Below are 27,417 nucleotides of genomic sequence, written 5' to 3' on the forward strand. Positions count from 1 at the left end.
TTGATGATTAATTACTGATTGTTGTACACCTTGCCTTAAAATGGAGTTAAATACCATTGAGGAGGTAGAATTTGAAATCGCTGGAATTCGGATTGGGACAATGCGGACTTTTTCTGTGAAAAAGCCTTCCGATGATGCCCCAAGGTTGGATGGAAAACCACCAATAACTCAAAGCATTCCATTTAAATTAAGCGAAAAAGGAGTGAAGTTTTGCGTAGCCAAGCAAAGTATGTTGAATTGTTGGTGGTATGCATTGTCATTGTTGTAAATGACTAAAGTCACTGTTTTCAAATCAATTGACTCTTAGTTTGTCCAAAGACTAAAGTCACTGTTTTCAAATCAATTGACTCCCAATTTTTTTGGCAAAATGGCTTTACTAGACTTTATAGTCTTTGAACAAATGGCTTGACTTGTCTTTTTAGGACCAATGACTTGCGTTGAAAGAAAGTGTTTTTCATAAGCATTTTTTATAAAATAGAGTTATTTATCCTGATTTTGCACATAAATAAAGTTGCTGCTATATGTTGCATTGTGACAATATTGCTCATAATCGCATGGACTTATTTTACAAAATGACATGACTTCTACTAAAGTTTTCAAAATGACTTGATTACAACACTGTGCATTGCTTAACAATACTGTTTAACATTTTCATTTTGGAAATTTCTTTTCAACACTTTAAGAAACACTGTTTAAAGTTTTCTGAGAGAAGTAATTTAAAAAAAAATTTTTAAATACATAGCATTTATTTATTAAATTGTTAAAGAAAATAAACCATATTTTAATAAAAATTTTAATAAATTTTCTAACAAAAAATATAGGATAAACACTTAGTTTTTTATGTTTTATTATACATTTTTTATTTGTTGTTTTAGGTAATTCAACAACAATAGACCTCAGTATTCGTATTTCTGCCAAAAATATATCAAAAGTTGATTGTTTTCTCTTGCGAGGATGTCCAGTGATTTGGATTAAGCCAGACAAATCAATGGCTGAAAGAATTCGCAAAATTTGTGGAATGACAGACCCAAAGGGTGGTTATATTAATCCTGAATCGTCAGGTCATTAAACATTACAACATTTTCTACAGTTGTTTTTGTAGTATATATTTGATAATCAAATATAAAGTAATCTAGAACCATCATATAAGCTAGTATGGATTAGTTAAAGCCTGTGATGTGCAACAAAGTAATGTTTTTTCTAATTAATGTTAGACATGCAATTTACCTGCTTTTAACTTTTAAATCTTTACCTTAGTTTGGCAGTATTTTATAAACTAAATTTTTTTTTCCATTTTAGTTGATGTGCATCATTTTATTGGAGTTTTAACAAAACTTGATCCCCTACCTCTTGGACTAGCACAGAAAATTCAGCAGATCTTTAGCAAGATGGCTGCACGAAACCGTGTGTCGCTTGAAGACTTTTATCATACAATAAGCCAACCAGAATGCAACAATAGGCTGGTTGCGGTAGGTTAGGAGTGTAAACAAAGTCTTAAAAAAAATCTTGGTGTTTCCAAAAATATTTGAATAGGCTTTAATTTATGCAACTTAAGGTCTTTAAACAACTACAAATTGTCTTTTAAAAGTCTTTTAATAACTTGAATTTTTTTTAAAAATTTGTGTGGAAATATTGCATTATATATAAACAGCATTCTACAGGTATATGGCAGGTGCTTGTTTCTTGCACATTTGTTTTCACATTTAAAGTGTAGACAAAAACACGATGATGAGTTGTTTTTGAAAAGTTATATTACACCTTTTGTTGAACACATAATATGTAAAATTTAAATTGTTCCCTTCATGCTAACAACAGTTTTTTTATTGTAATCTTAAAAAGGATTTTTATATTTCCTTATATATATAGAGAAATATTTAACATTTTTTAAAATAATATATACAAGTTTTAAGTTTTAAAAATAATTTTAAATTTTATATGTTTGAGGAAGGTATACCATACCGTTAGAATATTCATTTTAATAAGTTTAATTTCTGTTGTAGGTGTCTGCACATATGGACAAAAATTGGACTAGCTCAATTTGTCAAGCGATGTCTTCAAAGAAGGTTGTTAAATCGGTAGGCAAAAAAATTACTTTGATATAGATAAAAATGTGGTCGTAACGGTGAGTCTATACAAATGGGTTTAGATTGACCATACGACTACTTACTGTTTTTGAAAGCTACATTTTCATAAATTTCAACAAGAATATAAGCTTTATATTTACAAGAATATAAGCTCTATATACCCAAACTTTTAACTGTAATATAACAATGCCCCCCTAAAACACCATTCCAAGGCCACTGTCAGAAGTGTTTGAATGTGGTTTATTTATTTTTCCTCGCTTGCACTGTTCAGAAATTTATTGAAAATTTTTCTGGTGATGAACAAGAATCTGATTTGTTGTTTAGTGTTATTGTATAATTTCTGCGAAAAGGCAAAGACCTTTTTTGGAACACAGTGTTAGAATAAAAAGGTGGTATATTTTATTTGTTAGGGACAATCTACGAGTGAGCCTGTCTCCGATTGGTCAGATGTGACAAGTGATGAAGAAGAAGTGGTTGAAAATGCCGGATATGAAACTGACCCAGAGGTTAAAATAGTGCCAAAAAAGAAAGGTACCCTTTCTATATACAAACTTGTGCATCATGTACTTTTACTAAATGTTTAATCTGAAATTATATAATTGGACTTATTTTCATTTAGAATCACGATTTACGATACCAGACAAGCACACTGAAATCAAATCACCTGCTTCTGATAAGGCCACCAACAAGTAAGTTTGGCTAATTTACATTGGTAAGTTTCATTGTGACTTGATTGCGGTATACCAGTTTAGTTCTAATCAAACCTATATCATGCTGAGCTTTTTTCGTCTGGGCGTCTTTTATTTTCTTTATTTTTTGTTAATTTGTTCATGTCAAAATTTAATTTTGTTTCTATGGTGGTACTGGTGCGTGAGGAGATTTTGAAAATACATTTTTCACTTCCGTGTTATATTATTTTTTATTGATGGGAGGTAGCTTTTTTAGCATCACTTTTTCTGTGAAATATAAATTTGTTTAGTCTAATGCAACTTTACTGTATTACTCTTTTCAGGGAAAGAAAAATAAGATGCAAAATTAACCTAATTAAATATTCTTTTAAAATTTTTAGGTTAAAGAACACAGAAAAACCCAAGGGACCAGTTGTTGAGGTAATAAATTGTGCAAAATTGTTGATTAAAGTAAACTTCAACGTTACATTTTCTCATAAAATGTTTTTTTTTTCTGTTTTGAATATAAAATTAAAAATACATTTTTTACTTTTTTTACAGGAACAGGAATTGTCTCCAACACTATCGTATGTATTACTCTAATTCATTACTAAATTAGTCACTTATTTTTTGAAGGAACAAAACAGTTATTTCAGGAAAAAAACTAAATGAGTTGATTCCAATTGTGAAGCAACTAAATACCAAGCAATCAGTTAATTCTTTTCCTTTAATTTTTTAGTTTATCAAAAAACTTCTCATAAATGAAAGCATACTGCTGCTGCTGCTGCTGTTTTTTTGTAAGTTTAAAATTTCTCTGTCTACAGGAACTCACCTCCTCGCAAACTTCACCGGGCACGTAAATCGATTCCAAACAGAGTTCGAGCAGTGAGTATTGAAAGTCAGCTGCGGGCAAGGGTGGAGCAGCAACCAGCCGTAAGATCCTACTCATACTATTAGGCATTTCCAGTAATTCAGCCATGGAACACACACTGTGAACTAACCTTGCCAATGTGGTACCGACCAATGATTAACCCTGCCAAAGTGCTTACTGACCTACGATTATTCGAGTCTAGTCGATTATGGGAGTATAGCCGTAACTTTCAGCAGACCAGTACACAATAGGAATGTCTGATAACCTGACGTCAAGTGGTAATATCGGGACTCGTCTGATAATTATGGCCTCCGCAGCGCAGCCGGTCGTACGGTTGAACCGAGGTTGTGAGTTCGAATCACTACAGACTAGATTTTTTTTTAGTATTGCCTTGTTTGCACAGCAATCTCGATTACACTAACTGATGTCAGTTTTATCATTTTCGAAACACCCGGTGCTTTTACATTAGATTTTAGGCATTAATCCATAATTTATGAGTATTCTTATTTCAAGTAAGTTTTACGAATATTTACTGTTAATAAATTTAAAACGTTTTTAACACTTCCTTATTAAATTGAATAAATAAAAAACTGTAGTCAGCCTTAATGTATGTCGTACAAAATTTCATCGACGTTTAGTTTAGAATTTGCATCCGACAGCACTTTAACTTTGCTTTATCTGTATTGACAAAATATGCCGCAGGCAGATTAATTTACCCGCGGTCCGTAGTTTAGCTCCCATGTTATGTCAATTACAATGCCAACCTTTTGATTACATGTTTAGGAAAAAACAGACGGTTTAAATAGCAACAAAAGGAAACACAGCGAAGATGACGACAGTTCTATTGAAAATGCATCTTTACCGTCTATAAACGGTAAATACAGCTTTGCTACAACATGTAGACTAATCCATTTTCGCGATTAAATGTGCGTTGTTAATATTCCAATGTAGGCAACGATTCTCCCACTGTCGAGTATGTCAAGAAAAAAACTTCGAGGGAAAGTTTTCCATGGAGTGCCAGAAGTAAGAAGGTAAGACGAGAATGTTTTTTTTCTTATTCTCAATTGTTCAATATTTTATTTAGCCTTGGTAAGGCCCGAGCACAACCTTTTACACATTGCAATTTTTCCTATTTTTCCTCAGAGTATTTGCGGCCATTTGTTACAAAACTGTGTTGTATTGATAGTAATTTACGATAGTTTGTTTTAAAATGGTTTACTAACGAACTTATAAATTGTCCAGGGAACGCTATTTTAAAAATGAAAATAATTGCGCGCTTACTTGCTAGTTTTTAATTTATGTTTAAGAAAATTTAAGACAAAATAACTTTAGCGATCACTTCACTATTGAAGACAAAGTCGAAACTGAAATTTGTGGATATAATTGAAATGTTTATTATCAGTCGATTCCGAATCTAGGCGGGCAAGAATACTATAGCTCATGGTGGTCCAAGGTTGACTGCATCGCGGGCCACATAAAGTAGGCTACATGCGTACCAGGAGCGGATCAACGTTTTTCGTTTGGTCGGGGCATGAATTGTTTAAAAATGGCGTCATAAAGCATCGTCAAAGACACAAAAAGCTCCAGAAACTTGCCGTTATCGTTGAACTTGTGCGCAAATGATATGGAGTGTTATAAGATTGGGAAAATATTGCGCGCGAAGCGCGAAAAATTTGCGTATTTGACAACACTTTTAATTTAAAAGACTGCATTTTATAAGCGTAGAATGTTTGCGGAAACCGTGCGCGCATCTTACTAAAATTTTAAGAGATATCTTGCATACTACACAATCGCTAAATTACAAAGACGTTATCGTTTCTCGCAAAAAGGTTTTATTAACCAGATCAATTTGGCTGAAATTGCATCTTGGTAAGGGTGAGGGCGTTTAGCCTAAAGTCACAGAGAAAACCTGTAAAACAATGTTTTCTAGGAGCGCGATATATTTTATCATACATTTACTTTAAAACGTTCGCAAAACAGCATTTTTTTCATAAAGGACGCACTTCAGCTTCTCGTAAACCGGTCTAACACGTACCAAAAATTAGGCGTTCTTGCCACGTCCTTGGTTCGAATTTGGTGAGTGATAGGAAACTGGTTTGATTCATGGTTCAACCGGAAAAATGTAATCATAACCAAACAATTACAGTATGCTCACTTTTCGTTGGTCACTTGATAGATTTTTTAAAACGCTTAACGGTACGTATTGCAATAATTCCACAGTGCTTCGCGGGCCGCAAACAATGACGGGCCTGGGTTTGGACCACCCTGCTATAGCTGACTGGCGTGTCCAGGTTTTAACCAATAAATGTTTCATCTCGCATTTCCTTCATTAATCTACGGTATTTGTTTGTAAGATGAAACCGGCCAGCAGCTCCGGTTCGTCGTCTCCATTGCCAGAACAGCAAAACGGAGTGAAGAAAGATTCGCAAAACATCCCTCCTACCGTCAATGGCAACGACATGTCCAAAGCCAGGGTAAGCCAAATCTTGTGGTCCGGATTTTTGTTTAGGTTTTTTTTAACGCTCTCTCAGATTTTTCCAATAGTCTCTCAAAATGTCCACTTCTGTTAACTGTACATATTTGGATTTAATAGTTGCGGCCTATTAAAATTCATTAGCGATAGCCAATGCCAAACCTTGAAAAATGCTTGTATTTGATCAATACTTAAGAAGGAAAGGTTCTTTTGTTATACTTACCAATTTTTTTTCGATTTTATTTAAATAACCTTAGTTTTGTTTTTCCTAGGAACAAGTTGGTTTGCGTCAACTCGGGGTAAGTTTTAGTTTTATTTATTTTGTTTTAATAGTATAAGTTGTTTTTATTATAGTTTTTATTAAAACAAGCGTATTTACTTTTCTGATTTGTCACTTCAAAATAGTTTTAACTGCTACGAGAACGTCACACCACTTTATATGGCCATACAGTAGTTTTTACGTTTCGTCACTCTTTTAAATGGGCGGAATAAATTGTCTCTGCAGCAAAACACAGCTTTTCTAATTAACATATTAATTGCAAGCACTCGCTTAGCCAACTATATAGTTGTAACTATATGCCATTTCGGTACATTTGGGATGCGCTTCCGTCCGTAATAATATGACCTGTACCAGACTAACCTTTTGCGTTTCTGAGAGTGTTTCTTTAGAGTTAGACCAAATCTTTTCCCGCCTTTTTGCCCTTTTTTTAAAAATATTCTTAATCAGTTTGCAGCGAAATTAAAAATATTTTTTCAAAACGCTGCATTAATGTATTTTTATCGAGCTTACATTTTCATCTTGGTAGAAACTGAATCTTGTGAATTTCGTACGAGTTTGCAACAAAGTATAGACTTTCTGTTAATCTCGACTTTGCCTATACTCGATAAACTTGCCTCTTTTTTTACTATTGTTCGAAGAGTCGTTATAATTTATTATATTTTTGACGCAATGTCTGTTATGCAATCGTTGCACAATAAGTAGGGTTTTTAAGAAAATTTTGACCTATCAAGATTTCATTGCTTTAAACAACGTATTTTTGTATTTTCGATTTTTTTCGGTTTTCATTTTTGGGTATTTGAGACAGAATCTGTCGTGGCGGTAAAAATTTAGTTAATTTTCGTTGTCAAATTACTAATTTCTCACTAAAACCCTTAACCGTTTATATTTTTTCTATGGATCCCATATATTCGGCCGTACGTAATTTAAAGCACGATTTTAAGAACGAGTTCTATTTTTTTGGCGCGCAGATCCTTAAACAGGAAATGACGACCTTGATGCAGGCCACAGCCCTTTGCACTTGCAACGCACAAACACAGCATGAAGTGAACCTCGAGGTGGGAATCAAGTGCATGGCGGTCGACAATATCAGTGGCAGGGTAAGTACGTTTGTCGGTCAGTTGATGTGAGTCATTCACGTCCGCACACTAACTCAGAAAAATGCATTGTCGGATTTTTTTTATTTGTGTTCGCTTTTCTGTGTTAGATTTGAACCGGAATGTGGAATTTGAAGGATTTTCTAAATTAGTTTTCAATAACTGGCACGCATTAGTTTAGGTCGAAATAAAACAAAAAGCAACATCACATAAATATCGGACATCCAGTCATTTTCGGTAACGACAAATTTTTTAGCATCCAAATTCGACTACTAAGTCTGCACCAACTATATTCTTATTAGACTTTTAGGCAGCTTTCACCCCATCAAATTTGAATTGATCAACGGCTGGCTTGTGAATCGCAACTAGTTTTTTACTTATGCTGATGGGAAACCTGTTTTTTTATCATTGATTTTGCCTTTCTTTTTAATTTACATCAACAACTTGTTTTCAGTTATACGGCTGTCACATGCCAGTGAAGAAACCCGGTATGTTACGTCCGTCCAGCAAAATACCCGCTCTGGGTTTGTGCGACGATCACAGGTAAGGCGATAATAATTTAAACGACCCTGTCCCCAAAATATGTTTTTACTTTTGTCAAAGTAACGTTATTGGGGATTCTGTAATACTGTGCCAGTTGAGATATTTAAATTACATGAATAAATGTTGGAATTTCCCAAATTTATTGTATTTATGCAAAAAAAGACGTAAAAAGAAAACGTTTTGCCCTTTTGTCTTTAAAACCAAAGGTAACAATGTGGTTGATGTTTCAAAGAAAGTCTTGTTCATTTTCCAGAAAAGAAACTAATTTGATTTGTTTTTTCTATAATTCTTGCACATATGTTTAATTGTGATTCAAAGCAAGTCCGTAATTTTAACACCTATACGAACTTAAAGTATTATCCTTCTCCATTACCCAAAAAACTCGTTTTTTTTCAAAATTAGAAAGGATAGGTGTTTAAGCACAAATTCTTAAAGCCCTTAAGCCTTTAATATACTATTAAGCCTGGGGTGACGAACACGTGGCCCGCGGGTCACAAATGGCCCGTGAAAGAATTTTGTGTGGCCCGCGAAGCGACCCGCTTCTACTCTTTGCGATGCGATATCAAAAGCTGATAGCCGGATTAAAAAAATAATAAAAATAACGCGTATATCATGCAGGAATCGTAGAAACGTGTTGTGTAAATCCATACATTACCCATCCATTCAGGATTCAACATTGTTGTGTCATGAAATATATCATTGTTGCGTCATAAAATATACTAATAATTCAACACCATGAGCCTGTTGCTACTTCAGTACAATGCAATAGTAACTTCAGTACAAATGCAATAATAGTAACTAGTTGAGTGTGAGCTTCGCATGGGTTTTGATTAGTTTCGTTTGATGAACAATTGTTTATGATTTTAACAGTTTTTACAATATGCGTAAAAAGTTGTGCGGCCCGCTTACTCAGCGATAACTGACAAAGTGGCCCGCGACAGCAAATAGGTTTGTCACCCCTGTATTAAGCCCTTACTATACTATTATATGCAAGTCTTAAAAAAAATGTATACCTCATCATTGTAATGGGTATAAAACAGAAAATATCTATATACCAAACAGCTGGGAAGGCCAATCGAGATGTTCTTTTGACGTGCCGAACAACATTAGGTTTTACAAAATGGGTCTCAATTTACCACATTAACATATGTTTTTAAGGGAGCGAATGATTCGTCACGAATGTTGTCCAGGCTGCGGAACTTTCTGTTGCGGTGGAGTTTTCCTGGTCTGCTTCAACACGAAGCACGGACCTCACCGTTTCCACAGGTAAAAATAATTTCATTTCTTATTCTAACATATAATACACCAGGAAAAGCGTGAGACACACTGCAAGTTTTGTCGATATGCGAAACGTAACGGTCGGGATGCAGCCTTTTCAAATGCAAGTTAGAACAGATTAATTAATTATTTTACCTTCTAATTTGATCAAAACTAAAAAAAAAGTTGAATTAAAAAAAAATGGTTAATCATTCAACTTTTAAATCACACTTTACGCCTGTTAAATATAAAATGAATGATGCTATCTAGATGTCAAATTAGATTGAATCTATTGCGAATACATTTTGGCAATTCACTAATATAAATAAAGTTCTGATTATATCGGCATTTTTTTCAAATGGTTGAATAACAAACAGGTTATTACATTTACACATTATTGAGTTTAATTAGGCCACAAAAACAGTTCTATGGCAATAAAAATGGATGAATGCAGTTTACTATATATTCTTAACCTGCATAGCCTTGAAACTATTTTAAAGCAGGAATTGTATCTATGGTTGTCTTGGTTGTTCCGAAGCAAAACTGTAATTGTTATATAAACACACAAACCACAAAAACAACGAAGAAAATTCAGCCCCGCAACCGGTCTCTCTCCTAATTACAGAAGAAATCCAAAAATAAGGGGTCCTGAATTTTTAACTCAAGGTTTTTCCTCTTTTTCGTCTGACGTCGTTGAATATTGACGTCATAAATAGTAAAGTATAGAAAACTATTTAGAAACAACCAATCCAAAAAGTCCTAGAGTTAGACGCTAAGCGAACACGTGCGTTGTCACGCTCTTGCCAGGCGCCAGCTGCGTAACCGCTTAGTGTGCAATCGTTAACTTCAGGCGAAAAACTAAACCAAGACCGTAAAATGTATGCGATTAATTCTGGTAAAATCATGTTTTCGAAGACCCGTTACCCAATAACATTAAAACATCGCCGCATCGGACAGTGCGTGTACAGTTGGCTTTGATATCTGAAAACTCGTTAGGTTAGCAAAATAGCATTTAATGTAAAATCCAAAAGAACCACAAAGGTTTAATGGTTAAAAAATATCTTACACCACTATTTTAAAAGATAGAATACTACAGTTACCCCCCAAACACCCTATTTGTTGTTGGATCGTAAATTATAATAAAACTTAAATTATATCGCACAAGTGAGTCGTAAAAGCTGACTTTATCTTAGGTTCAACCGCATTTTACTCTATACTTCGAAAATCAACAACCGGAAACTATCTAGTAGTATAGAGATGGCTTTAAAATATGGTAAACGGCCGAATTAATTACCCCTTCTTGTGTGCAGGGACTGTATGGTGCTGCTCGGGCGTCCGGGCGAGTGTCCCCACTGTGGCGGCAGCTGTACAAAGGTGAATGAGGTCGACCTGCAGCCGAACAACGACAAGAACCTTCGTTGGATCCACACCGGACAGAGTGCCGAGAAGATCGAGAGGCGCAAGTACGCCGAAAGCAGGTTAGAAAATAATAATGCAAGTATTTTTATGGTTTATATTCGGATCTAAGGCTTTTCCAACACTTCCATATTTTATTCATGTGACACATTTTTATTCCCGATTGCTTCAGGCATAGTTTACACGTTACAGCCATGTTAGTTGTTCCTTTATTCACTACATTTTTTACAACACCGAGTTTATGTGGACTGTATAGTATCCTGATTTTTTTATTGATATTTTTAATATGTAAACCTTTTTTATTGTCTTTGTGTTGAAAGTTTTTAGCAGAACCAATAATGCCGTTTTTGGCATAAATGTACAGTGTTCTGTCTTTTAATAAAGTTGTTTTAGATATTTTTTACGATGCGGTTCTTTTGAATAATAAGCGTTGGGTCGCCGACTGCAGTAGTTAAACCTTAAAAATTCGGAGTAACGGCTTGTATTTATTAACTTTAATTTTTATAATTAATGCTAAATTGTCTTATTGTTATTTTGATAACTTTAAGCTTACGAAAAGTTCAGTGAATAGAATTGGGTCGCCAAAGCTTCGCTGTTACACTGTTATACGCTTAGTATTTGGGCCGCCGCGAAAGCAGGTTAGGAAACACCGGTGTAATCGAACATCGTTTACTTCAAACAGATTCCATCGCAAATGCCTTAATACGTAGCAACAAGTATTTACTTCCAGGGGCCACAGCGCGCGAATGTGCTACAACGTGAAGGACCGCCTCGATTCAGAGAGGATCCCTGGTATAACGGTGGACTTTCCTTCTGGCATCACGATCAACACGACAACCTTATTCCCCGGAAACCAACGGGATGAGCTGGAGAAAATTCTCGAATCGTTCAAGACCGAAGCCGGGTTCGTTGTTTTAAACACATTGCTTAGGACTTTTTTTAGGCTGTCCAAAAACAGAATTGTCACCTTAAAAAAATGGGAAAATTAAACTTTTAATCTTTTTTTTTTGTACTTTTTTATGCCTGTTGTACTTTATTTTATCTGAATCGCGAGTGTGAGTTTTGCTTATGTTTACTTTTCATACTATTTGTTCGTTGTAGATCGAAAAAGTTGAAGTTCCTTGAGAAGCCCTTCTTACAGTGCGTCAAACAAAACGACCTCCTCAAGGTAATTCTTTTTTTAAAACTTGGTCGTAGTATCTGTCGGAAACCACAATTTCAACCTGTGTAACTGCAACCGATGATTTTTACAAAACCAAAAATTGTAATGTTCAACGGCAGCAGCAGTTTGACCTGAAGCGCGCTTGTTACGTCACAGTACCCTCCAAATGGCGTGATTCGTATTTCGCAATCGCAATGCTTGGAGGGTATATGACTGTATTGTTGCACCATGTTTTTGTAGTTTTGTTTTTGCTCAACATCAATAACAAATGCGCTAACAAAACGCGTGTTTTCTGTGGTAAAGCTGTAAAATCATATTGCTGCAAATAAAAAATGGACGTTTTATAACCGAAACTCTCGACTGAAATCACTTCAAGTCCGTATTGTCTCCAAAATGCCCAAATTCTTTCTGTAGGCTTCGGATAAAAATCACCTTACCGCAAACCTTCCCCCTTTCTGCCCACCGCCGTTTTAATTGGCTTCTAACAGGAAAGGGTAATACACTAAACCAGGGGTCGGGAGTGTTTTTAGCTAAGTGAGCCATAAAAATCAAATATTCATGGTTGTATTTCCATGGGAGCTATGTAATATAGCTTGATAATAAATTGCAAACCCAAGAAGATCGAGTAGATCGACAGCATCTTGATTAAGACGTTTCGATACGAGCTTGTATCATCTTCAGTTGATGTTTAATCAAGATGCTGTCGATCTACTCGACCTTTTTGGCTTTGCAATTTATTATCAAGCTACATTACAGATCCGTGCATAGTGTACCCAAGCTATATAATACTTTTTTACATATAGTTATGGTTGGCAAAAAATAGTAAATTGAGCAGGGCCGTTTAATTTGTTCTCATTTAAAGGACAGAACATAATATTCACCCAAAATGAATTATTGAAGTTTGCACAACTTTGATTACAGAGTTCCATTGAAAGAATAGGGCCTTTTGGATAGAAAGAAATTCTTCACTTCAACAACAACATTTCAGTGGCGCTGTAATAAAATCACGTCTTATCCTATTACCAGGCGATGCAAATGCTGTGCGACAGCGATTACAGCAGGAACGGCGAGCACGACCTAGTTTTGTCCGAAGCTCTGTTCGAAGCGGTCGACCAGAACAACGTTACGATGGCTCACCTGCTTGTTCAGTGCGGGGCCGATGTCAATTCCAAGAACGAGAGCAAAGACACGCCACTGGTAAAACACTGAGGCTTCTGGAATAATTTGCCAGTTGTTTTTTTCTTGCTGACGGCAAAAAACTATGAACTACTTAACGACACTATAAAAATGCATACAACTTGATAAAAATAATTAGCACATAACTGTTAAAATGCGATTTAACAAATAAAAACTTATAAATATTTATTTATAAACACTTTAAATTTGCCTAGTTAATTAATTTTATAAAATAGATTTATTAATAATAAATTTTGGCTATATTCTTGTTCCCGAGTTTTTCAGTATATATTGTGACAATCATATTTTTTAGCCGTTTTTAAATATACCTTTTTTTATACATTCGCAAATAAGGTATGTGAAATACCATCCGCTTATTTTCTCATTTATTCGTATGTTGTTTAAATCAATTCGCTCTACATATGTCTCTTAAAGCTTCACGTTTAGCGAAAAAAACGTAGAATTTTTACATGACATTTGTGTATGTAACTATGTACGCTTTATAATTGTTTTCGCAGCTATTGTTTTTCCACCTTAAATTAACGTACAGTTTTTAACATGCCAACAATGGGTCACCAAACTAGGGGTCACGGGTTTTTCTTCTGCCCGAGGCATGTTTCCTCAATGAAGCTAAAATATGTCTATTAATAAGCTTATTGAAATACAAACAAAATTTTAATGAAGTTTTAAACTAAACGTCAATTTTATAAATCTTACTATATTTGTTGAATTTAATTTGTGTGTTTCTTTCGTTCAATAAATAATATTGAAGCCTATATTGTTTAACACCAAATTTTATCGCCGGGCCTTACGCTTTCCCGGCCCTTTATGATAAAAGTTGGTGGCAACTGCCTTACAACGACGAATCTTTATTTCCAGTTCGAGGCTCTCCACAGGCAGATGAAAGAAATGATGTTTTACTTGCTCGGCAACAACGCAGATGCAGCGGTGAAGGACGAAGAAGGTGATTTTTTTAGTTAAAAAGTTGTTTTCCTATCTCGAATCAGCTCGGCTAAAACCTTCACTATAGAAATGGTATTTACCTCTTTTTTTATTCCGATACCGATACTCGATACTCGATATTTTGGCAAATATTACCGCGATCCGATCCGATATCAAATGACGTGTTTGATCGAATAATCAAAATATATAAAACTGAAACCTTCAAACGTTTTGTTTTGCTGGGTACTACAAAGCACAATATTCGTTTAACGCTGGAAACGTAGTTAGCTGTGATTGTAAATCTACTATTTTGTAAAACAAAATACCTCCAACGTGAAAAACGCATCGTTGGATCGCTAACCTGGCTGACGTTAATTTGGCTTCGGACACGCACTGATACCACCCCTAGTATCGAGTGAGTACTGATCACTTGGTATCGCATATTGGCTCCGGTCCGATATTATCGAAAAACCCTAACCTCCACCGTATAAAACTGGGTTCTAAGGGCATTTGTTGGGTTCGTTGGTAAATTTCTGTGTAGGCCTATTTAAAAACACTGCTTATTAAATTAAAAATATGTATATTTTTTCTTCAAAAATAACTCCATTTTAGCAGTCCATACCTACATCCAGTTGCATTTTGCGTGGGTTTGATCAATACCCTTTGCTCGCTAAATGTTGGAAAGCACGCATTTAGTTTTAATCAGGGCTGGGGAGCCACCGTAAAATAGCATTAGCTCCGGCTCCAGCTCCGGAGCCATCAGGCAATTATTAAATGGCTCCGGCTCCAGCTCCGGAGTCGTAAAACTCAAATCCTTTGGCTCCGGCTCCAGCTCCGGAGCCATCAAACACACACCCAATGACTCCGGCTCCAGCTCCGGTGCCACCAGTCACTTATTCAATGGCAAGTTTTAAAAATTGCTTTTGGCTAACTAACGTTGGAGATGGAACAAAATATAATTTCTTAGCTTTAGCACCACAAATTGAAAAATGGCTCCAGCTCCAAAAAAATAATAAAAAGGGCTCCGGCTCCGGCTCCAGCTCCACAAAAATAATAAAAATGGCTCCGGCTCCGGCTCCAGCTCCACAAAAATAATAATAATGGCTCCGGCTCCGGCTCCAGCTCCAGAGAAAATGCTTAGCTCCGGGCTCCGGGCTCCAGCTCCGGGCTCCAGCTCCGGCTCCGGCTCCCCAGCCCTGGTTTTAATTAATATTTGCGAATTTCGTTTCGTCTTGTCATTTCGTTGTTATAAAAATATTCAATGCCCAAAAACCTAGGTATATTTCAAAGAACGTGGTAAAAAAGAGATTTTAAGAACCCCTGGATAGGACAAAAAAAGTATCACGGAGAATCTTGTACCCGTAGGCGTAGACCCAATTTCAGTCAGTGCCACTTCACGCGTACGCTCCTGCACTGCAATGTGGCGGCTGCAAAAAGTTGCGTTTCTTAGCATCTGGGTCGATTTTCGCTATTGTCGCTTCACTCGCGCGCTTGTAAACGGATCCAGGCGGGAAATGTAAACTTTATTTGACCCGATCGCTTCGCCGCATGTACGAGCCAAACCGCTTGTACCTCGGAAAACACAATGCCACTGTGTACGCTGAGTAATGAACCTTCGAAAAGCCCGCGGCTTTTTGAACGGTTACCGTAAAAATCGCACTGATATAGATAAAGCGCTTTTTAGTCGTTTAATATCAATCCTTTGGCGTTGTGGTTACGACCCCGATTTTTTTTAAATATTTCTATAAGCATTCTATTGTTTATGTAAACATTAATTCGATCACGGGGTAAATTTAATTTAATTTTTTTTGATCTGCCCCACATGCTATCCGCTTAGTAAACTAACTTAAATGTAAGAAAATTAATGAGGTGTGTAATGATAGCCTCGTCGTAAGATTTTGCATCGCATTGTGTAAACGCTACAAACGTAAACTTCAGGACGCGGCCCTTGTCCTTGTACCATTTCAAATAATGCATGCCTAATAGCCTGTTCAACATCAACACCAAGTTGTTTGTCTTTAAATCCTTTCTAATTTCTGTATATTTACATATAGTAATAAAATATTTAAGATGCGATTGGACAGTAGTTTTTTTTGACTTCGGCATTGAAATGAACAACGAAGTAATTAATAACCCAGTTTTTAGTTTAACTTTTTTATAGAAAACGTGAAATGAATAGTTACCGACAGGTCTAAATACCGGCGGGCAACAGATTTTATATTCTTTAATTATGCAGTCTAGGGATGTCCGGTAATATCGATTCGAAGCCGAAACCCGGTGCTAAGTGCTCCTATGGCTATTCGTCCAATACTAGGGTGGTATCGGTATCGGCCGATAGCAAATTAATACAAGAATTGTCGACCTGATTTGTGATCAAACGAAGTGATTCTATACCTTAAAAGGCAAATTTATTTTAAAAAATGTTAATTTATTTAAATGTTAAAACAGGAGGTAACTAAACTTTTCTATCCCCAGGGCAAATTTTAGCCTAAATAAAAAATTCCATTTGAGCGTTTCATATTTAACTTATTTTTTTTTGGTTGACCATATTAATCACGTCGTTTGACACTGTATCGAATCGCAGTGATTTTGTCCGAAAAATCGGGTCCTGGGATAAAATGTCAAGTATCGGACATATGCCTAATGCAGTAAACCGACGAATGATTACAGCACCCTTTGGTTGCGACCGAAAATTAAAGCAATTTGCTTGCATTTACAGGCATGACCTGCCTGCACCACGCCGCCAAGGACGGTTTCATAGACGGCTGTCACCTGCTGATCACCTACGGTCGCGCCAAGGTCAATTCGCCCGACGATGGTGGTTGGACACCAATTGTGTGGGCAGCTGAACACAACCACACCAAGATGGCACAGTACCTTGTCTACCACGGCGCTGACCTGAATATCATCGACAAGGCGAGTTTTTACTTTTCCCGTTATTTTTTTTGCGTTTTTTGTTGTTTGGCATGCGCAGAGAACCAGTGCGGTTTTGGGAAATTCGCTATGTTGTGCCGTGAAGAAGTCACAGACTTGTTTAGATAGTTGATCTGTATAACTTAATATGTTTATATTTTTAACGGTTGTTAATATTGTTTTAGATTAACATGAGTTCTGACGTTATTGTTTTGTTCAGCCTAAATTTTATCTATTATTTAAATAGAAGTTTAAATTGTAAAATTAAATTGTATATTAAAGACGGGAAACCAAGTCAACCGACACTTTCGACTTGCAAAATCTATGTAAAGTCCTGTAGCGTTTTCATAGTAACATTTTTTTAGGGGCCTGTTTTGTAGGGGGTCGTCAGGTATTTATACAGGCCAGCGACGTGGTTGATTTTTCAGATTGGGCTGTGTTCTCATATTGCAATACACACAACCCTTCACTAACAAACGGAAAACTTTTGTTTTTGTGTTTTTTGTTTTAATTTTATAAGTTAAAAAAATGCACTTTATAATGTTGCACATCGTGTGAAATTGATATAGCATTTCTCGCAACGCCAAAATCTTGTTGTAGACCACTAATTTGGGTGCCCTGGGATGAGTATTTCACTCATCGAAACCGCGATCTGCGCCAAAACGCATATAGTAGAAGAAAAAACATTACGAAATCGCAAAATCCCATCGACGAGTTGGAGATTTTTTTTAAGTTTTACCTCGTTTTTTATCTATATAACCCTCCTGATTTTTGATATTTCTAAGGCTTTCTAAAGCTTTATCTTACACTGTCGTGCCTCCTCGAAAAGCCTCTCTCAAACTTTACAGCCCTACGGTCTACATGTTTTCAAAACGACTGAAATGTAAATTTAGGAAAATATGTTTTTTGAAAGTACGACTGTACGACACGTATTGCACATTATCTCGGCTCGTATTGATTTTGCCAGTTCAATTTGTAATTTTCGGTGTTGCCTTTTTACTGCTGATGTACACTTTCTTTACTTTTATGTGAATTGCTGTCCGTTGTGTAGGAAGGCAACATCTGCGTGCAGTGGGCAACCTTATCTGGTAACCTCGAGATCGTCCAGATGTGTATCCAAGCTCACAGCGACATCAACCACGTAAGTAGCAAAATCCTTCCAACAAACATGCAATGGCTGTTGCATTTCTTTATCATTTGCCAAGCTAATGTACATCCATCGGGATCCTTTTATCCAGTGGTTTGTCCTTGACGACAGCCATCTATATTGCTCACCAGAGGCGGATCCAGGATATTTGGTTGGCTTGTGGCGGGAAATGAAACAGTTTTCAGGGAAGACATTCTAACCTTACGTCATAACGTGACATCGCAAACTTACGTCAAAACAAAAAGTTATAATCTAAACGTGACGTCATAAATAATTAGCCTCAAGAACACCACACAGGGCGTTTAAGTTTTTGCTTGGAGATATGTTACTAACAATGCTACAGCCACGTTAAAAATTTGTTATGGATTCGCGCAAAGCGAGAAATGCTTTTTTATCGTCTAAGTTCACCAAACTTTAATTTTTGAGGTTGCGATGAGACGTACAGCGCCGTTGGGCTAAAACTGTTTTTTGAAAATGAAAAGTCATCCTTAAATCACAATTTAGATTCGGACAAAGCGCTAAATTTTTTAGCAAATAAGTATAGGAAAAATAACAGTTTGGTGGGGGAATCGCTTCTTGGCCTTCCCCTGGACCTGTTTTCACATTTATCTTTAATCTGCTGATATTTCTAACAATTGTGTGTAAGTTTTCGATTGCCATTTTAACAGCCCAGAAGCATAATTCCAAATTCTATGGTCTTATCGAAGTTAGCATGTCGTTTATTCCCTAGCTAAATTACCAGTCCTGGTAATAGCTATCGTAATTGATTATATCCAACCAAAAAACAGAACCTGCGATTGCATGTGCATTATGCAATTATGCATTGTTGTTTAATGGAAGTGCCTGGATAAAATAAACAAGTACTTAAAAAATATGGCTTTCCCACAAATTATCTAACATTTTTCATCGATTAATCGCGGTAAGCATAACTGTAAAAATCACCCAAAATTTTAATCAAACTAAAAGATTTAATCCTGGTTACCAACTAATATCCTTAAAACTAATATGCGCTTCTTTACATATTTTAAGTAAAGTATTATTCCTCTAACTTTGGCCTATGGATTTTCGAAATAAGAACAATACGTAAAATGTATTTTTATAATAATTATGCACGACATATTCCTCGAGTTGTGTAAGTTTTTCTCGTGTTTTTGCAGTGCAACGTTCACGGCGACACCGCCCTTCACATAGCGGCACGTGAGAACAACTACGAGTGTGTGACCGCGCTTTTGGCGGCCGGCGCAGATGCAACTTTGCTGAATAAGGACGGACAAACGCCCACTGACGTGAGTTAGCCGATCCGTTATTGGTTGGTTAAATTATTTTATTTTTGTAACTGCGTTAAAACCAGGACTGCGGAGTCAGTTAAAAATAACCCGAGACTCACGGCTTTTGCGCCCGACTCCGGCAAATAAAATAAACCAGAGTCCGACTCCGGCCAAATGTGCGATTTCGTCGAATCCCGATCCGGGTGCGACTCTACATCCTTTATTTCACCCATATTAAGCTTAATATTTAGCCATCCCTCGTAGGGATTTTCTATAAAATTCATCCACTCACAATACATGGTTGGAAAATATCAACCTTATGTTATTCCGCCTTTACAATTTACAGTTGGCGGCAATGTAAGTTTTTAAAGTTGGTACTGCGCATACGCCCGTCGGCCTCGGGACTCTGGTAGTTTTACTTACTCGAGTCTCGACTTCAGCAAAACAAACCGATTCCGACCCCGCAGCCCTTGTTAAAAAATCTTGAAATGTTTCTCGAGTTTTTAGAAGAAATCGCGGTTCATTTTTTGGAATAGCTAAATACCAAATTTTTTTATAAGTTCAGCAGGACAGTAGGTCAATATCATAATATTTTTTAGTTGTACAGTGTGTTTTCGAATAGCTTGTCTGTATATGAGAACCACTGGTAAGCCTTTCTGTAATATGAGATTTAGAACCACTGAATTAAGGTTAACATAGGCATCTAACTGCCTGTAGTTTAGCCAATGTGTAAACCGGACAATCAGGAAACAAAATGTGACTTCCCAATTTAGTTGTTGATTGGTTGAAGTGTCCTCTGCAGCTTGCCATACAAGGGAAACACGAGAAAAAAAACTAATTTCAGAACATATAAACTGTTAGCCACCAAAGTCTATTCTGAAACGTTAACTCGTAAACACGTTTGTATTATATTTATGATTTGTTCTTCACGCCTTCCGTTGGACTCAACACCCGGACCTACCTAAAAATAGATGTAAACTAGACCAAGGACTTTTGTGGTGGCGAAGTCATGGAAATAGCAGCCGCCAGTACGATTTAAACTCTTAAACTAGACAAATCAGTGCTTGATAGATTAAATTCGTAAACTTTTAATTTCTTACAAAAATTGCTGTCGAATATAGTTTTAATCAGCTATAGTTGTTTAAAAAAAGTCAACACTCAATTGAAATTTCTTAGGGATAGTTCACATTGTACTGTAATATGGAACACGCAGTAACTTTTCTAAAATGCACCCGTTTTTTTTTATACCAGATCACATAAATTTTGTTTTTTGTAGGTTGCGAAGAACGGCAGCCACTCGTGGGCTTCCTTGAACACGAACTGTGTGGTTCGCAAGGCTTGTTACGTAGGCGACTTCGTTCCCTTTAACAGGGAGAGGATTCTATCGGCCGACATGTCGCGCGGTTACGACAAGGTAAGCCACCGTCGCTTTTGGTTTTGGCGTTTTGGCCTTTTTTTAGAAATGCATAAATGGAAAAGCTTTAGTTTAAGAGCTATAGTTTTTTCTAGTTTAAGAGTAAGGTTCGAACTCACGACCTCAGCCATAACGGGACCGTCGCTCAACAAACTGAGCTACACAGGCTCAGATAGGAGCGAGTCGAGAAGTGTCGGCAAATAGCATTATGGCTCCATATGATGGCAACTGGTAGTCCCTGTGAATTATATACTAGTAATTTACCGGCCATGTTCTTGAGTAAATTATACAGTTGTTATAGTCTTATATAAATTATACAGTTGTTGCAGTATATACTGCATTTGTTGTGGCCGTCGGTCCCGGCATGGCTTGAGTTCGAACATAATCGCAGGCTGGTTGTTTTTCTAGCCTGGCCTTGCTTGCTCTGCCACTTTTATTAGGCCAACTGATTTCGGTAAGAACTTTCCGAAGGTACTCGATATAATACGCTTAGTTGTTTCAAAACCGCCCGAAAACATGGTCGATTGAAATATAAAGATCGGCGAACAATTGCCTTCGAGGATATTTCTTTATGGTTAAAAAAATTCCAAAAACAGTCGTTTTTTTGCGTGCCATCTATTTTATCGATGTCAGGAATAGCACACCTGCATTAGGTTTGAACTAAGGCTGTTCTTTCAGGTAAATTCTCAGACTGTAGTTTTACGTTTTGTTATATTTAAAACTACGGCTAATTCACGAAGAGTTGCAGCCCCGTTAACGCATTCTGTTCGCTGCAGATTCCGATTGCGTGCGTGAACGCGGTCGACGACGTTCCGTGTCCCACCAGTGGAGTCAACAGCTTCCATTACGTCACTGAGAATGTGCACAAGTCGCAAGAGACCAGGATTAACGCAGTCATATCCGGAATTCAGGTGGGCGAACTTCGTAATGTTTATTCTTAACAGTTGGTCAATATTTACCTACTATAGGCAAAGCTGATATTGGAGTACATCTTAACCCAGTGGTTCGCAACCTTTTATGGCTTGAGGCACCCTAAAATAATAAACAGATTACAGCAGCCCTACAAGGTTTTTTCGTAGGTAAATCACTACTCACTAGAATGTCACAACAAACGGAACCACGCACATCAACTCTGCACAATGTCAAAAAGTTGTAAGAGTTGGGCGAAAATGAAATTCGGAGTGATTCTCAAATATCTCTTGTCACCCTTGAGCATTAGAAATGACACCCTGGTTGAGAACAACTGTCTTAACGTATTAAAATCAGATTTAAACATGAATAGTTGTTTTCTGAAGGACATCCTTTTCTAAGCCTTGTCTTCCTCCAAATGTTTGACATAGATCAATTTGAAATCCGAGACAAAATGCAACAGTTTGCGCGTGATCAAGCACAGTTGTGTTTCGTAACAACGTGGAAATTTCACGTCCATAAAATATAAGTCTGGTGATTGAACCGAGCGCTTCTTTTTATGCCTTTTGCGTTTTAATCTGCTAAAACAATGTTTCTTAACCTATGGGTCGCGACCGAAAATTGGGTCTAAATGGTTTCTTAGCGAGATTTCTTCAAAATTTGAGAAAAATGTTACGAAGCCTACGGAAAGTATTCTAAAAACAACTGCATGGGAGGCTAAAGCTTCGCTGTTAATAGGCACGCTTAGTATTTGGGGCGCTCCGAAAAAAGGTTGAGACATACAGTCATATAGGCTGGTAAATCTGTCAAGCAATCTGCAAAGAGTGCAGCCATGTCGTTGGCTAAAAATTGACTTCCAAAAATTTCCTGGCCGTTGTTTGTCTTGACATACACTGCTATTTATTTAAAAAAATTAAAAAATTAAAGACCAGGATTAAGTGAATATATAGGAATATATATTTCGCCTATAGTGGCATCGTCAGTTCCTACAAGTAAAGTAAAAAACATACACACAGCACAGCTTTGCAGATTAGGCAAAATATATAATCCTTAACAAAATGTTTATCCTGGTCCTACTCTGGTTTTAAACTTACAGGTTTAAAGTTATATTGTTAGTTTAAAAAAATGTAACGCAAAAACATGCCTGACAAGCGTCGGCGAGTGTCTCGGCATATTCCTTACCAAACCTTGTCATTTTCTCCCACCAGTCTTGCGGTTGTAACGACAAGTGCGAGTCTTCGTCTTGCGTTTGCGGCCTGATGAGCGAGAGGTGCTGGTATTCCAAGGGCGGCACTCTCCTGCCCGAGTTCGACATCTCAGAGCCGCCGCTCATCTTCGAGTGCAACAAGATGTGCAAGTGCAGTCGCACCTGCTCCAACAGGGTCGTGCAGAACGGGATAAGGTCGGTAATTTTTTTTTGTTTTCGCACCATGTTTTGATGTTAACACATTGACAAAAGCAGGGCTGCAGAGTCCGAGTAGGACTCGACGGAGTCGGTTTGTTTCGTAACTCTAGTAAGACCACATAAAACTACCCGAGTCTCTAATCCGACGTGCGCATGCAGTACCAAATTTTAAAACTTATATTGCCGCGACCTATAAATTAAAAAAAATGTAAATATTTCAAGGCAGACAAGTTATCATTTTCGAGTTTTGGAGGAAATATGCCTGTCAAAATAATATATATATATACATTAATTTAAGTGGTTGGGTGCCGGGTGCGACTAACAGAAATAACGCAGGTAGCGCGGGTATTAATATTTTTTTAACATTCAGCTAGGTTGAATTTGCTGGACTGTTGGTAAAATTTTCGCTTTAGTATCAAATGTACAAGATACTGTGAGAGTGTGAGTAGGAGATTGTGCAATCCAACGCGTGTTTCGAGCTTTTTTCTAAATTAAAAAAGTAAAACATACGGGTGCCCTCTATAGCATTAAAAAAATGAAAACATCTGTACCATGTAAAACCATTAGAAATATCTGTAGCATTTAAACAAAAATTAGAAATATCATTAGCATTTCAAAAAATGGAAACGTTTGTAGCGTTAGAAATGTGGAAACATCTGTAAAAAGACAGATTTTCGCCACTGGGCGGGAGTGTTCTATGTGTACGAGCCCAACAACACTATATAACTTATATTTTTTATGTTCGGGAGTAATTTGTTTTAATCTGTGCTTTTGGTGCCAAGTCCGAAAACTCTCGCGTTGTCTTCAGGTACCGACTTCAGGTATACAGGACGCACGGGCGCGGTTGGGGCCTTCGGGCGCTTCAGACAATCCCTAAGGGCGCCTTCGTGTGCGATTATGTGGGGGAGGTGATTTCCGACGCCGAAGCTGACGTCAGAGAGGACGATTCGTATCTGTTCGACCTCGAAAACAAAGTAATATGAGTCGCTTGTGCCTCAACTATAAGTGGATTTTGTATATGTTTTTTACGAAAATTTATTTCAACCGAATCTTCAAACGTCTCATAACGGGTTAAATTCTTAAAATTTAGGAGACCCCATTAAAGTTTTTGTGGCTTGTTTTGTTTTTTGACTTATTTACCAATTAGAGATAATAGGTACCTGTTTAAGGCTTTATGATTAAACCAATGTATTTTATCTGTTCTGTACAACAAATCATTGTATTTAAAACTTGTATTTGCATTGCGCTATTACGTTGTGTAAACGCTACGCATGCCGTGTCATTTTGATCTTCTCAGCAAATGCGCTTAAAATGGTCGCCAAAATGCAACCACTTGTTCGTCAATGACTGACTTGCCGAAATCTACTGTACGAAGTTATTGCCAATGACCTGTCTGTTTCTTTATACACAGCAGCAAGCGTATCTAATCCTTTTCACTGAATGTACGACCAAAATTGTAAATCTATTTATTCACAGGACGGCGAGATGTTCTGCATCGATGCTCGTAACTACGGCAACGTGTCACGCTTCATCAACCACCTGTGCGAGCCGAACTTGATTCCGATACGGGTTTTCGTCGAACATCACGACATCAGGTTCCCGAAGCTGGCCTACTTCGCAACCAGGGAGATACAAGCTTACGAGGAACTCGGGTTAGTTTTTAGTTAGTGGACTCCAGTCATGAGACCGATATTAGAACAACATCAGCGTCAGACAAAAACACAGTCGAAATAAAGCCAAAATGGGATAATAACTATAGTAATCGTAATATCTAAATCGTAAGAAGACCTAAATGGCCTGAATAAGGCATATACAACTTTTTACCTAACATCAAACCCAATCACAACTCTCCTAATATTTTCAACCCTAACCCGTTTTCTAATCCATCGATTACCCGCCCCTAACCCCCATCTTGGGAAAATTATCTTGTGCCAAAAGAACTATACTCGGAAAATTTACTAGAAAAAAAACAACTGAATAATTTGCCTTACGAGTAGTTTGCCTTGTTATGAGTAATGGTATTCCGAGTCCAAACAGGTACCATTTCTCAAAAAACATTTAAATATATCATTTGTTGAAAATATTACTAAAATAAATCGTAGTAATTTTGCCATTTGCTTTCATTAATACAATTAATTCTTATTTACAAACAAAAACTTCCAAAGATTAACAAAATTTAGGTAAAATTTGCTGTAATTTTGAAATATTTTGTTCTTGAAAACTTGTCAATTCTTGAAAACAAGTTGAATCCAGTTTTTTTTTACTCATCTCGAAAGATGTACTATTGCCAAAAAATGCTCACACAAGCAGCCCAAACGTAACGCATCTCTTTTCGGCTCAGGTTCGACTACGGCGACCGTTTCTGGGACGTAAAGTGTCGCCAGTTCACCTGCATGTGCCGCTCACCACGCTGCAAGTACTCAGCAGAAGTGTACAAGAAGAAAGCCGAGCAAGAAAGAGAAGGTACCCTCTACCAGTCTCTAATCAAGTCATTTTAATATAAGTCGCAGTCAAGCCGTTTGTAAAATAACTTCAGTCTAAGTATTGGACTTGAGTATTTAAAGTATTAAAATGACTCAAACATTAAAAAATTATAAGTCAGGTCCCAGTCCAAGTCTCCAGGTGCCCAGATCTCAGTCAAGTTATTTTTAGAGCAAGTCAACTTTAAGTCAAAACTCATCGATTAAAAAAATGAAACGTTAAGACTATCAAAATTGGCAAACTTGTCTGATTATTAGCAACAACTCAACTAAAAAATAACAGAAATCCAACATGGAAAGCTAATTGTTTAACGTGCACAAATTGAAATACATAACCAAATTTTATAAAATAATGTCGACTAAAAACACTTAATTTTAACCCAAATCAAATCAATTGACGTAATAAATCAATTCTTATCAAGTCACGTTACCGAAACGACTAAAGTCAAGTCAAATCTTTTAAAAACCATGACCTAAGGTCGATTAAAGCCAGTCAATCAATTCATTGACTTAAATCATTACAACACTGCCCCTCTACTTCATATGAGAGGAGTGTGTTTATTTGTCGCTCAACTTGATCGCATGACCTTTGTCTGCAGTTAAGGACTGTTACAGTTTGTGCTAAATTGGAGTTTTGAAATGCGTACAAAACACTACTATAGTTGTTAATTTTTATTTTTTTTTATTTTTAGACCAAAGAAAAGCAGACGCGGAAAAGAACCACTCGGACAAAGATGAAGACATTGACGAGGAAAACGAGGAGACCTGATTTCAATATTTTGCCGAAATTGTTGCCCAGGAGAATTCGGAGGTCATTTCGCGGCCGACGATCGCACCCTTCCTTATTTACAGTTTACTGCAAACTTGGCAAAAGTAATCTACTTCAATTGCAGACCCTTGACCAACCGATGTTTTTTTTTCGCTTTTTGCCTCGCGCGCTATGTGACACGTTTACCGAAGTGACCGTTAGAGTTTAAAACAGTCGCCCTCCTCTGTTGTTGACCAAATGCAGCTGTCCGAATATAATATTCCTCATAGACCGCAAACTATTTTTGTCGCGAATGATGTTCTTTTTTACCCTCCTAAGTCATCATGGTTACAGCAGTGCTTTGTTTGTGTGTAAAGTAACCGCCATCGTTATACAGCCTGTAAAATTGAAAAATAGAACGCCAATGTTTTAGTTGAAAAAAACTGCTGGACAAAAAAAAAACGTTTCCAGAATATAATAAAAAAAATTATAAAATCAATCGATATAATAATGTTGCGGACGTGGGATTTAAGATATTTTTGTTTCATTTTAAGGCAATTTTTTATGTTTTGGAACGCCCTATCTGTTCAGGAAGTGTCAAATAGAATTGTTGTGCGCATTTTTACGGCTAAAAGTCAACGTTTTTGTCTTATAGCGTTTTTCCGCCTTGTGTTTTATACTTTTTCGTGTGCTTTCCCTTAAACTGATTGATTTCGTTGATAATGAAACCGCAGACTCGAGTGCTAGTTATTGTTGGATCTCTGTTTGCAAATCAAAGCTTAGCGAGGTTTTTGCAATGAAAAGAGCAAGAAACCGGTTGCTAAAGAAGAATACGCTAAATTACCCTTAAGTGATTAAATAAATTTTTAAAATAGTTTTTCATGGGAGTTCGGTAAAATCTAGAGTTTTATTTTGTTCCTAATATTATCCCGAATCTTTAAGGTTCAGAAAAACGCTGGCCATGGCGAAAAATGAAGGCAAAATTAAAAATTTACAGAACTCGCTGGTGACAACAATAATTAAAGACCACAAAAAGAAACAGATATTTGGCATAATTTTCTAACTTTGCAACCTCTGTAATGTTTATGTCTGTACACTATCTGTGTAGCGTTTATACTTATCTGAAAATCCTGGCTGTGTGATGCTGAATAATATTTTACAATGAAA

The 27,417-nt window shown here is 36.8% G+C and overlaps 1 protein-coding gene across 1 annotated transcript; it reads left to right on the top strand.

Moving 5' to 3' along the window:
• Positions 1 to 26,976, top strand: LOC146133456 (histone-lysine N-methyltransferase EHMT2-like). Its single transcript, XM_083396510.1, has 31 exons — positions 1 to 227; positions 876 to 1,061; positions 1,300 to 1,469; positions 2,001 to 2,075; positions 2,495 to 2,615; positions 2,704 to 2,773; positions 3,154 to 3,193; positions 3,314 to 3,339; positions 3,577 to 3,685; positions 4,407 to 4,497; positions 4,575 to 4,654; positions 5,978 to 6,097; positions 6,369 to 6,395; positions 7,345 to 7,473; positions 7,925 to 8,013; positions 9,172 to 9,279; positions 10,581 to 10,748; positions 11,417 to 11,590; positions 11,788 to 11,854; positions 12,875 to 13,045; positions 13,904 to 13,988; positions 16,686 to 16,882; positions 17,931 to 18,020; positions 19,184 to 19,312; positions 20,571 to 20,708; positions 21,485 to 21,619; positions 22,826 to 23,019; positions 23,831 to 23,996; positions 24,499 to 24,674; positions 25,364 to 25,485; positions 26,195 to 26,976. The coding sequence occupies exons 1-31, from the start codon at positions 41 to 43 to the stop codon at positions 26,269 to 26,271; spliced, it is 3,717 nt and encodes a 1,238-aa protein (XP_083252636.1). The 5' UTR covers positions 1 to 40; the 3' UTR covers positions 26,272 to 26,976.
• Positions 26,977 to 27,417: the final 441 nt, after the last annotated feature.

The sequence above is a fragment of the Ascidiella aspersa genome, chromosome 9 (genome assembly GCF_963924565.1).
Source record: "Ascidiella aspersa chromosome 9, kaAscAspe10.2, whole genome shotgun sequence".
Classification (NCBI taxonomy): Eukaryota; Metazoa; Chordata; class Ascidiacea; order Phlebobranchia; family Ascidiidae; genus Ascidiella; species Ascidiella aspersa.